We start from the raw sequence: 13,686 nt of genomic DNA on the forward strand, positions 1-13,686 counted from the left end.
ATATTCTTGCACCTGGGCCCTGTGGGTTCGAGTTATGCCCCTGTCTCCTCTCTTTCACACACCATATGTTCAAGGTTCCTTGTTCTTCTCAAAGGGAACAAGTCATAAAAGAACAAAACGATTTGCGCTCCATGCAGCCTTTAAGAGAAAATAACAATGTAACTTTATTATTAGTGTAGACTGTCACTTTAACTAGATAAGCAAATATACATCCCAAGCGATTCATCTAAGCCCAAATTCCTTCTGAATCTGTAGCACTTTTACCATGTGATCACCTCAGTCATGTGACTAGTGACATCACAGGTCCTTCAGCTGGAAGGGACCTAGCTACTACCTTGAAGGTATCCATGGCGGAAGGTAAGAGAAGATGTGACAACAGCATACAGTGTGTGTGAGATGAGAAACTGTTACAGTACCATTAACGATATACGGATAAAAGATCGTGTCTTAGTGATTTGTTAGTAGTCTATATGTGATGTAAACGCCCTCACATTTTTGAGAATATGATATAAACCGATGGTATATGAGTAGATCATCTCAGGAAGGAATCAACCGGATGGTTTGGAGCTAGAATCTATAGTACGTCACGGCTGTAGTGATTTATGGGGAAACGCGGATCGGCTAAAATATAGAAGCGATGTCTCCAAATGTGGTCTAAGCAGGAGAGGCAGCAGATCGTGCTCTGTTATTTGGTAATAGATCCCATATGTCTGTTATGTTCTGAGGCTCGGACGTAGGTGTAAACGTTTTGCAAAACTGGGTTAAATGGAATTACAGTGGATATTGCTAACCCAGTTTTCAAATAAGGAATGCAGTGTGTAGCATTCATTCTTCCTCAGTGTAACATTTCCCAAATCGCCTCTGTCTTGTTTATTTCCCTAGGAATTCCTCCTGGTGCTTTTAAATAAAGGAAGTGTTAAAATTCCTAATAACTATTCATTACATTTCTAATTAATAATGGTATTAAAATTCTGTCTTAGTTGACAAGGTTCTCTCTATTGCTGTGCCCTGCCAACCGTTCTGTTAGCCAAGGGGATACAATATTTCCCTTTAAAGGGACACTGAACTCAAATTTCTTCTTTTGTGATTCAGATAGAGCATGCAATTTTAAGCAAATTTCTAATTTACTCCTATTATTAAATTTTCTTCCTTCTCTTGGTATCTTTATTTGAAATGCAAGAATGTAAGTTTAGATGCCGGCCCATTTTTGGTGAATAACTTGGGTTATTCTTGCAGATTGGTGGATAAATTCATCCACCAATAAAAAACTGCTGTCCAGAGTCCTGAAACAAAAAATAAGCTTAGATGCCTTCTTTTTCAAATAAAGATAGCAAGTGAACGAAGAAAAATTGTTAATAGGAGTAAATTAGAAAGTTGCTTAAAATTGCATGCTCTATCTGAATCATGAAAGAAAAAATTTGGGTTCAGTGTCCCTTTAAGTATTAAAAGAAAAGATTAGGTTGGTGTGTTATTCTAACCCTGCCCTGAAAGACAAGGTATACAGTACAATTATAAGATAAATATTAGTTGGTAATTATTAAATATCATGGAGAAATACAGTTTATAATTAAATAATGCTAAGCCCCTTTGAGAACCTAAAGAGGATATGCAATATTTTGTAATATATATTTTTTTTCCCACCTACATATTATTAAAACTTACTTGTTTCTACAGATTAAGACATGGATGACTTGAATCTTCATTATCGATTTCTCAATTGGAGACGGCGAATTCGTGAGATTCGTGAAGTGCGAGCTGTTCGATACCAAGAGAGAGCTAAGCACATAGTAGTAGACGGGGATATACTCAGGTAGGTTATGTTTACCCTTTCTTTCCATTTCTTATTTTTATGTATAGATAACCAAGGTTATGTATACGCATCCTTACAACTAGGCATCTTAGCTGTTGCTCTTGTTTTATTAAATTATAATCATGTAATTGTAAAATATAATCGCATGTTAAATAACGTCCTAGCTTTTGGCTATGTGTATGTATGTATATATATATATATATATATATATATATATATATATATATATATATATATATATATATATATATATATATATATATATATATATATATATAATGTAATTTTGGCTTTGTTTTAGGCCAGTGTGGTATTTAGTTCCTGATTCTATAAACGTTTAGTCATTTAATGAGTAAGATGATAAATATATAAATAGAGATCATGCTGAATTATATTAGTTATGGCCACTTCAGTGTTGATTATTACATTTCCTGTTTGACATCTATGTGACAAATAGTGTGTACACTGCTCCTAAAGGTGTGTTAGTCATTTTTGTAGAATATAAATGTGGTTGTCATGAATGTATTTTAGTTATTTTTTTCTTTACAAAAAAATGTGTGTTCCTTACCTACTCATTTTTGCTTGTGGGACAAGTCTGTCCATCAATAGAGCTTTGGGAGTTGTCAATATCAGCTAATGAGTACTTAATCCCTAGGGATGAGTTGTGTACAAATGAGCATTTTCTCTTAGATTCATTATCAGTTGAATTTGGTTTGAGTAATGTAAACATTGTTTCATATGTATAATAGAATTTATTTTAATTTATCTTCCCTTTTAGGAGTGTGTTTTGGTTGATGTTCTTATAACATAAATATGTCTGGGGGGGGGGGGTCTGAGCAGAATGAAATATGATACGTATGTATTAATTGTGCTTTCTTGTCATATGCTGTAAATGACAAATTGCAATGATATACAAAACTATCAGTGCTAACATAGTTCAGCATACATGTTATACATTATCTAGTCTATATTAAGGGCTAGATTTATCAAAGCTGAGGCAGACAGGGGCCCGTATACGCGCCCCTGTGCGCCTCAGCTCGCCTGTGGCGGGCCGAAATTACCCGCAGGTAATCACCTTTGCAAACGATCGAGGAGATTGACAGCTCCTGCCCGCGCGTGATTGGCTGTGCGTGGGCAGGAGCTGTCAATCTCCTCGGTCAGACTCGACCGCGGAGATTGAAATTCGCCACCTTAGAGGTGGCGAAGAGGTTAGGGAAGCGGCAGTCTGGTGACTGCTGCTTGTTAAATTACGGCGAGCAAGTTCTTGTGAGAACTTGCAGCCGTAGGGCTTTGGTAAATCGAGCCCTAAATAGTGTTAGTAAAATAATGTATTTATATGATTGGAAAAAGTAAAAATGTTTTTGTTGTCAGGGACAATAAACATTTTGAGATTGTAGTATAAAATAGTTATTAATGCAAAGCAAAACAACTTTGTAATTCACTAAGGTGATTTATTATGCACCCCCCCCCCCCTTTCCTGTAATTTAAATTAGCAGTTTTTCAGTTCTGAGGACTGGAAATGCACAAACCTAAACCTGCTACATATTGGTCCCTTATTGACCTTAGCAGAAATTTTAGTATAAAAAATTCAGAACAATGGAAATTTTGCTAATAAAATGACAGTAGCTAGCTAAGATCTGATTAGCTCCTCCAAATAATACAATCATTTTTTCCCACACCCACCTAATATGTTAACTTAGAGCAAAAGTTGCAAAATAATATTGTAATTTATAAGTGTTTACTAAAGCTTTTGAATATTATAGCAGTTTGGTTCTCAAATTAAAAGAACCTTATTTATAATATATACAATTGTTAATATCTTAAAATAAACCTTGTGTACTACTAACTTTGGCTACAAATACTCGTGAGAATTTTGGAACAAATTATACGATTTAGTGCTATAACATCTTCTAGTTTATGATTCATTAAGATTTCTGCATTATTGGTTATTTTTTTTTTATTTGTATTTTTAGACAGTCTCACATGATCTATAAAGGTAGAATTACTTGTAATGATATATTTTGAATTTGTGCACCTTAGCTTGATATGTCATGTTAAAGGGACATTAAAGTTTTTTTATTTGCATTTCATATATCCATAATTCAGAGCTCGATAAACCAAGGAGCCAGCTTTTTGCGGATTCTACATATATCTATAAGTATTTACAAATACTACTGTCTAGCTTCTAAATTTTGAACAGATTTGTCTACCACTGCCATAATTTTCTTTTTTAAAGCGTTTAACAATGTCATTTTATTAGCACTATTTACAAGGTGTTACAAATCAAGAGCAGTTCAGGCACACATAACATAAAAAGCCGACATAATTCATGTTCCTGTTCTCTTTTGGTTTTACCAATCAGGAAGAAAATGTAATAACAAGGTGTTTACTGTCCCTTTAATTTATAAGACATTTCTGTTGTGTTGCTATATAAATAACATATTAGCCTTAAAGGGACACTAAACCCAAATTTGTTCTTTCACGATTCAGATAGAGCATGCAATTTGAAGCAACTTTCTAATTTACTCCTATTATCAATTTTTCTTCTCTTGCTATCTTTATTTAAAAAGCAGAAATGTGATACATAGGAGCCGGCGCATTTTTGGTTGAGAACCTGGGTTATGCTTGCTTATTGGTGGGTAAATGTAAGCCTCCAATAAGCAAGCACTATCCATGGTGCTGAACTTAAAATGGGCTGGCTGCTAAGATTTACATTCCTGCTTTTAAAATAAAGATAGCAAGAGAACAAAGACTATTTTATAATAGGAGTAAATTAGAAAGTTGCTTAAAATTGTATGCTCTATTGTATGCTCTATCTGAATCATGAAAGAAAAAAATGTGGGTTCAGTTTCACTTAAAGGACCACTCAATGCAGTAGAATTGCATAATTTAACAAGTGTATCGTAAAAAGACAATGCAATAACACCTACTCTGAATTTCACAAAAGCAGTAGATTTTTTTTTCTTTTTCTGTCAAATTTATTTTTTCCCCTATTTCCCGGCCCACTGTATCATGTGACAGACATCAGCCAATCACAGACTAGTATATGTATACCCTGTGAGCTTGTACACAGGCTCAGTAGGATCTTGTTCCCCAGAAAGTGTGTGTATAAATAGACTGTGTGTAAAATTTGATAATAGAAGTAAATTGGAAAGTGTCTTAAAACTGCTGCTCTTTCTGAATCATAAAAGTTTGTTTTGACTTAAGTGTCCCTAACGCTTTTAAAACAAATTTAACTATAATTTTTACTGCAATTATTTTCCAATAGCCAAACTCCACATTCGCCTTATTTGGAGGAGCTAATCTGGGCTTTAGTCCACAGATGACAAGGCTAGTCACTGTTTCAAAGTTAGTAAAAAAAACAACAACATTTCTTTCATGTAATTGGCAAGAGTCCATGAGCTAGTGACGTATGGGATATACAATCCTACCAAAGTTTCCCAAACCTCAAAATGCCTATAAATACACCCCTCACCACAGCCACAATTCAGTTTTACAAACTTTGCCTCCTATGGAGGTGTTGAAATAAGTTTGTGCTTGATTTTTATGATTTCTTCTATGATAAGCGCTTCTAAGCATTCTGAAGCCCAATTCCTCTTGGAGTACAGTGTTTGTCAGAGGGATGTGAAGGGAGTATCGCCTATTGATTTTATGGTTTTCCTCACAGGAAATCTTTTCAAAGATTCTCTGTTATCGGTCGTAGGGATTCATCTCCTACCTCCCTTTTCAGATCGACGATATACTCTTATATACCTCTGCTGATACTTTTTTAGTACTGGTTTGGCTATCTGCTATATGTGGATGGGTGTCTTTCGGTAAGTATGTTTTTCTTATTTAAGACACTCTCAGCTATGGTTTGGCGCTTTATGTATTAATATAAAGTTTTAAATATATGTATTTTACTTATATTTGTCATGAGTCAGGTCTATGTATATTTCCTTTTGCAGATTTTCAGTTTGGGAAGCATGTTTAGGAAGTTATTTGTCTTACCTGGGGTATAGTCCTTTTTTTCAAATTGACTGTTTCTTTTAATTTTGCAGGCAAAATTAGGCTTGCGAGGGCACAAAATGCTGTTATTTATTACATCATTTTTGGCGCAAAGGTAAGTCTTTGATGACGCAAGTTCGTAATTTCCGTCGTCTTAGTTGACGCCAGGTTTCCTTGCACGAAGTTGCGTCTGTTATGACGCGAGTTGCGTCATTTCTGGATGTTGTTGGCGTCAAAAAATTTTTCAACTTTCTTTTGCGTCGTGCGTCATACTTGGCGCCAAAAAATTTAGTTTATTTTTCACCTCACTTCCTATATGCCTCTTGCCTTCTATATGCTCAGAGGGCTATGCTGTTTGCATTTTTTCCCATTCCTGAAACTGCCATATAAGGAAATTGTAAATTTTGCTTTAATGTTGTTTTTTCTTTTACATTTTGCAAGATGTCTCAATCTGATCCTGTCTCAGAAGCAACTGTTGGAACCCTGCTGCCTGATCACAGTCCTACCAAAGCTAAGTGTATCTGTTGTAAGTTAGCTGAGATTATATCTCCAGCTGTAGTATGTAACCGTTGTCATGTTTCTGTTCTTCCTTCAACATCTAATGTACATGATATCACCGTTGATATGAAAAATGATATTGCTGATGCGATACAGAAGGCTTTGTCTGCTAATCCACCTTCTAATAAACATAAAAGGTCTTTTAAAACTTCTCATAAATTTGATGGCATTTTTAATGACCGACAACATACTGCAATATCCTCCTCTGATGAGGATATCTCTGATTCAGAAGATCCTACCTCAGACATTGACACTGACAAACCTACTTATCTTTTCAAGATTGAGTATATTTGTTCCTTGTTGAAAGAAGTGTTGGTTACTTTGGATATTGAGGAGTCTAGTCCTCTTGATATCAAAACTAGTAAACATTTAAATTCTGTTTATAAACCTCCTGTGGTTACTCCTGAGGTTTTTCCAGTTCCTGATGCTATTTCTGATGTGATTACTAAGGAATGGATTAAGCCTGGTACTTCTTTCATTCCTTCTTCTAGGTTTAAAAGGTTGTACCCTTTGCCAGTGGCTAGATTAGAGTTTTGGGAAAAAGTCCCCAAAGTTGATGGGGCTATTTCTACTCTTGCCAAACGTACTACTATTCCTATGGAAGTCAGTACTTATTTTAAAGATAGGAAACTTGAATCTTATTTAAGGAAAGCTTATTTATATTTTAGTTTTCTTCTCAGGCCTGCCATTGCTATGGCTGATGTTGCGGCTGCATCAACCTTTTTTGGTTTAATAGCTTAGCGCAACAGGAGACAGATCCCGATTTGTCTAGCATTGTTCGTTTGCTTCAACATGCTAATCATTTTATCTGTGATGCTATTTTTGATATCATCAAAATTGATGTTAAATATATGTCTTTAGCTATTTTAGCTAGTAGAGCTTTATGGCTCAAATCTTGGAATGCTGACATGGTATCTAAGTCTAGATTACTATCTCTTTCCAAGGTAACAATTTATTTGGTTCTCAGTTGGATTCAATTATTTCAACTATCACTACGGGGGAGTGAGTTTTTTCCTCAGGATAAAAGATCTAAGGGTAAATCTAAAGTTTCTAATCAGTTTCGTTCTTTTCGACAGAACAAGGAACAGAAAACCAATCCTTCCCCTAAAGACTCTGGTTCCTTTTGGAAACCTTCTTTAAGTTGGAATAAATCCAAGCCTTTTAAAAAACCAAAGCCAGCCCCCATGTCTGCATGAAGGTGCGGCCCTTGATCCAGTTCAGCTGGTGGGGTGGCAGATTTAAATTATTCCAAGACATTTGGGCAGATTCTGTTCAAAATCAGTGGATTCAGAATATTGTCTCTCAAGGGTATCGAATAGGATTCAGAGTAAGACCTCCTGTGAGAATATTCTTTCTCACGTTCCAGCAAATCCGGTTAAGGCTCAGGCTTTTCTGAAGTTTGTTTCAGATCTAGAGCTTTCAGGGGTAATAATACCAGTTCCGTTTCAGGAACAGGGTCTGGGGTTTTATTCAAATATATTCATTGTCCCAAAGAAAGAAAATTAATTCAGGGCAGTTCTGGATCTGAAGTTTTTGAATTGTTTTGTAAGAGTCCCAACTTTCAAGATGGTGACTATAAGGACTTTTTTGCCTTTTGTTCAGCAATTTCATTATATGCCCGCGATAGACTTACAGGATGCATATCTTCACATTCCGATTCATCCAGACCACTATCGGTTTCTGAGATTCTCTTTTTCTAGACAAGCATTACCAATTTGTCGCTCTTCCATTTGGCCTAGCAATAGCTCCAAGGATCTTTTTAAAGGTTCACAGTGCCTCTGTAATCAGAGGACAGGGTATTGTGGTGTTTACTTATTTGGACGATATCTTGGTTCTAGCTCAGTCTTTACATTTAGCCGAATCTCACACAAATCAACTAGTGTTGTTTCTTCAAAGACATGGTTGGAGGATCAATTTACCAAAGAGTTTCTTGATTCCTCAGACAAGGGTCACCTATTTAGGTTTCTAGATAGATTCAGTGTCCATGACTCTGTCCTTAACAGACAAGAGATGAATGAAATTGGTTTCAGCTTGTCGAAACCTTCAGTCTCATTCCCTTCAGTGGCTATGTGCATGGAAGTTTTAGGTCTCATGACTGCAGCATCGGACGCGATCCCCTTTGCTCGTTTTCATATGAGACCTCCACATCTTTGTATGCTGAATCAATGGTGCAGGGATTATACTCCGATATCACAATTGATATACTTCAATCCCAACATTCAACTCTCTCTGACTTGGTGGTTAGACCATCATTGTTTAATTCAGGTGGCCTCTTTTGTTTGTCGTCCTACCTGGACTGTGATCACAACAGATGCAAGTCTTTCAAGTTGGGGAGCTGTCTGGGAAACTCTGACAGCACAAGGGGTTTGGAAACCTCAAGAGGCGAGGTTACCAATAAATATTTTAGAACTCTGTGCTATTTTCAGGGCGCTTCAGGTTTGGCCTCTGTTAAAGAGAGAACCATTCATTTGTTTTCAGACGGACAATATCACAACTGTGGCATATGTCGATCATCAGGGTGGGACTCGCAGTCCCCTAGCTATGAAAGAAGTATCTTGGATACTTTCTTGGGCAGAATCCAGCTCTTGTCTAATTTCTGTGGTGCATATCCCAGGTGTAGACAATTGGGAAGCGGATTATCTCAGCCGTCAGACCTTACATCCGGGGGAGTGGTCTCTCCATCCAAATGTATTTTGTCAACTTGTACAGATGTGGGGTCTTCCAGAAATAGATCTGATGGCTTCTCATCTAAACAAGAAACTTCACAGGTACCTGTCCAGGTCCAGGGATCCTCAGGCGGAGATGGTGGATGCTTTAGCAGTTCCTTGGTTTTACCAACCTGCTTATATCTTTCCGTCTCTAGTTCTTCTTCCAAGAGTGATCTCCAAGATCATTGTGGAACAATCATATGTGTTTCTAATAGCACCAGCTTGGTCTCACAGGTTTTGGTATGCGGATCTTGTTTGGATGTCCAGTTGCCAGCCTTGGCCACTTCCTCTAAGACCAGACCTTCTGTCTCAAGGGCCGTTTTTCCATCAGGAAGGTATGGTAATTCAACGCTTAGTGCTTAGTCATAGAGGTTTCTCTGACTCAGAGATTAATACTATGCTACAGGATCGTAAGTCTGTTGCAAGAAAGATATATTATCGAGTTTGGAAGACCTATATTTCATGGTGTTCTTCTCATAAATTCTCCTTGCTTTCTTTTAGAATTCCTCGAATTTTACAGTTTCTTCAGGATGGTTTGGACAAAGGTTTGTCTGCAAGTACTTTGAAGGGACAAATCTCTGCTCTTTCTGTTTTATTTCATAGAAAGATTACTAAGCTTCCTGATATTCACTGTTTTGTTCAGGCTTTGGTTTGTATCAAGCCTGTTATAAAATCATTCTCTCCTCCTTGGAGTCCTAATTTGGTTTTGAAGACTTTGCAGGCTCCTCGTTTTGAGCCTATGCATTCTTTGGATATTAAAGGACCAGTCAACACAGCACAAAACACAAAACCAAAATAAATATACAGCCACATAGATGATTAGGTTTATAATGTATATGAGCATTCAAAATAAAAACTTAGATAGTAAAATTATTAGAAAACTTACTTTTATGCTGTCTGTTTTACCAATTGTTCTGAGGCTTGACCACTCCCACGCCTAGAGGAGGATGGGCTCACTATGAGTGACAAGTTTTGTCTTCCAATCCAAGATTAGCCTATTTGCATTTTTTTCCACATTGTGTGTGCATGTAAGTGTGCACGTGACCCCCCCCTTGGGTCTGCACCATCGTCTTTATAAATTACAAGCAGGCACAGCATGAAATAATACCTTGAATGAGATCTTCTGTAACGCAAATTACTTTTTTATTTTTTTTATTTAAAGCAATCTTCTGACCTCTACGTAATGTTTGCCAAACAAAATAAAAAAAATTAATATCACATACATAAACCCTTCGTTTATAGAAATGTCATAACATGATTATATATAGATATAACATTAAATAATTATATTTCATATGTACTTATATACATAAATATGAATATATTTCATACACACACACAGCAACAACCACATATATACAATATAGACAAATATTATTATTATTATTATTATTATTATTGTTGAAATAATAAATTGTTGTGTGTGTATATGTGTGTGTGTATATGTATGTGTGTGTATATATATATATATATATATATATATATATATATATATATATATATATATATATATATATATATATATATATATATATACAGGGAGTGCAGAATTATTAGGCAAGTTGTATTTTTGAGGATTAATTTTATTATTGAACAACAACCATGTTCTCAATGAACCCAAAAAACTCATTAATATCAAAGCTGAATAGTTTTGGAAGTAGTTTTTAGTTTGTTTTTAGTTATAGCTATTTTAGGGGGATATCTGTGTGTGCAGGTGACTATTACTGTGCATAATTATTAGGCAACTTAACAAAAAACAAATATATACCCATTTCAATTATTTATTTTTACCAGTGAAACCAATATAACATCTCAACATTCACAAATATACATTTCTGACATTCAAAAACAAAACAAAAACAAATCAGTGACCAATATAGCCACCTTTCTTTGCAAGGGCACTCAAAAGCCTGCCATCCATGGATTCTGTCAGTGTTTTGATCTGTTCACCATCAACATTGCGTGCAGCAGCAACCACAGCCTCCCAGACACTGTTCAGAGAGGTGTACTGTTTTCCCTCCTTGTAAATCTCACATTTGATGATGGACCACAGGTTCTCAATGGGGTTCAGATCAGGTGAACAAGGAGGCCACGTCATTAGATTTTCTTCTTTTATACCCTTTCTTGCCAGCCACTCTGTGGAGTACTTGGACGCGTGTGATGGAGCATTGTCCTGCATGAAAATCATGTTTTTCTTGAAGGATGCAGACTTCTTCCTGTACCACTGCTTGAAGAAGGTGTCTTCCAGAAACTGGCAGAAGGACTGGGAGTTGAGCTTGACTCCATCCTCAACCCGAAAAGGCCACACAAGCTCATCTTTGATGATACCAGCCCAAACCAGTACTCCACCTCCACCTTGCTGGCGTCTGTGTCGGACTGGAGCTCTCTGCCCTTTACCAATCCAGCCACGGGCCCATCCATCTGGCCCATCAAGACTCACTCTCATTTCATCAGTCCATAAAACCTTAGAAAAATCAGTCTTGAGATATTTCTTGGCCCAGTCTTGACGTTTCAGCTTGTGTGTCTTGTTCAGTGGTGGTCGTCTTTCAGCCTTTCTTACCTTGGCCATGTCTCTGAGTATTGCACACCTTGTGCTTTTGGGCACTCCAGTGATGTTGCAGCTCTGAAATATGGCCAAACTGGTGGCATCTTGGCAGCTGCACGCTTGACTTTTCTCAGTTCATGGGCAGTTATTTTGCGCCTTGGTTTTTCCACACGCTTCTTGCGACCCTGTTGACTATTTTGAATGAAACGCTTGATTGTTCGATGATCACGCTTCAGAAGCTTTGCAATTTTAAGAGTGGTGCATCCCTCTGCAAGATATCTCACTATTTTTTACTTTTCTGAGCCTGTCAAGTCCTTCTTTTGACCCATTTTGCCAAAGGAAAGGAAGTTGCCTAATAATTATGCACACCTGATATAGGGTGTTGATGTCATTAGACCACACCCCTTCTCATTACAGAGATGCACATCACCTAATATGCTTAATTGGTAGTAGGCTTTCGAGCCTATACAGCTTGGAGTAAGACAACATGCATAAAGAGGATGATGTGGTCAAAATACTCATTTGCCTTATAATTCTGCACTCCCTGTATGTATATATATATATATATATATATATATATATATATATATATATATATATATATATATATATATATATATATATATATATATGTGTGTGTGTAACAGAGGTAAATGCACTCTCAGGAGTTTCTTGAGAGTGCATTTACCTCTGTTACATATGCTATCTATATCTGCACCCAGGCTGCTGTCCCTTGGTGGGCTGATCTGGAAACTGCTTGGATATATATATATATATATATATATATATATATATATATATATATATATATATATATATATATATATGTGTACTATCACATTTAAAGGTGGAAAAAGTTCTGAAATGATTTATCTTTGTCTCATTTTTTTACATCACAGAAACCTGCCATTTTAACAGCGGTGTGTGTATATGTATATGTGTGTATATATATATGTATGTATATGTGTGTGTGTCTTTCAACTTCCTCCCAGTAATGCATTACTGCTCTTCAACAAAGGAACCAAAGAGAATAAGGCTAAATTGACCATACTTAAAAGTGTCCTTTGTTGAAGAGCAGTAATGCCCTAATACTAAAATCCAATCTTCATCAGCCACCAAACAGCAAGTCTCTCCCAGTAGTGCCTTACTGCTATTCAACAAAGGATGCTTAAAAGTGTTACCTAATTTCCCACCTTCTCTAATTGCCTTTTTTGAAGAGCTGTAATGCACAACTATCTTTCAGCTAGCTCCCAGTAATGCATTACTGCTCTTCAACAAAGGATGTGCAGTTACTTTGCATTATTATTAATTGCTATCATTTTAGTTTTATTTAGTAATTAATATTAATTGCCTTGAATAAATTATTTATTTCTATTCCACATCTAAGTGCATTTTTATTGCTGCTCCTTGTGTAATGCAACTTCCCATATTATAGCTAACCCTCTGTATATAATTGTTGCACATGGCAAGTAAACTCATATTTACCCTTAACATACTTGTAATAGATCTAGAGCAGCCCAGAGCAGCACCAAACGTACCTGCATTACAGTGACATACTGGAAGAAAGACACTCTGTCTTCATGTCATGCAGGCGCTCTTCTGCTCCTGTGGACAGTGCACTGCTCCACCAAAGAAGCACGGTCCCGATGTGCTGGTGATGGGTGACGTCACCACTTCCGGTTTTGCATGCACATTGAAAGGAAAATGCTTATACGTATATGCATTTTACATTTGTGAACCACATCCACGTGACCATGGAGGACAGGGAAAGCAGCAAAAAGTTTAAAAAAATTGTTTATGGAGCCTGCAGTTAATTAAAAAGGTACAGCTCAACATAATTATTTTTTTAGGCAGAATTGAATTGTAATGGTGCCCTGTATTGTTGACTAATCCTTTAAACTACTTTCTTGGAAAGTGTTGTTTCTTTTGGCTATCTCTTCAGCTAGAAGAGTTTCCGAATTGTCTGCTCTCTCTTGTGAGTCTCCTTTTCTGATTTTCCATCAGGATAAGGCTGTCTTGTGGACTTCGTTTAAATTTCTTCCTAAGGTTGTGAATTCTAACAACATTAGTAGGGAAAT

At 36.5% G+C, this 13,686-nt stretch overlaps 1 protein-coding gene across 1 annotated transcript in view; it reads left to right on the forward strand.

The window, feature by feature from the left end:
• The first annotated feature begins 268 nt into the window (after positions 1–268).
• SPRYD3 (SPRY domain containing 3) overlaps positions 269–13,686 on the forward strand; it is a 76,431-nt gene continuing 63,013 nt past the window's right edge. The window contains exons 1-2 of the mRNA XM_053708327.1: positions 269–357; positions 1,675–1,810. Of these exons, the coding sequence (XP_053564302.1) occupies positions 1,683–1,810 (128 nt within the window). The 5' untranslated portion in view covers positions 269–357; positions 1,675–1,682. The remainder of the gene's footprint in view (positions 358–1,674; positions 1,811–13,686) is intronic.

Source organism: Bombina bombina, chromosome 3 (genome assembly GCF_027579735.1).
Source record: "Bombina bombina isolate aBomBom1 chromosome 3, aBomBom1.pri, whole genome shotgun sequence".
Lineage (NCBI taxonomy): Eukaryota > Metazoa > Chordata > Amphibia > Anura > Bombinatoridae > Bombina > Bombina bombina.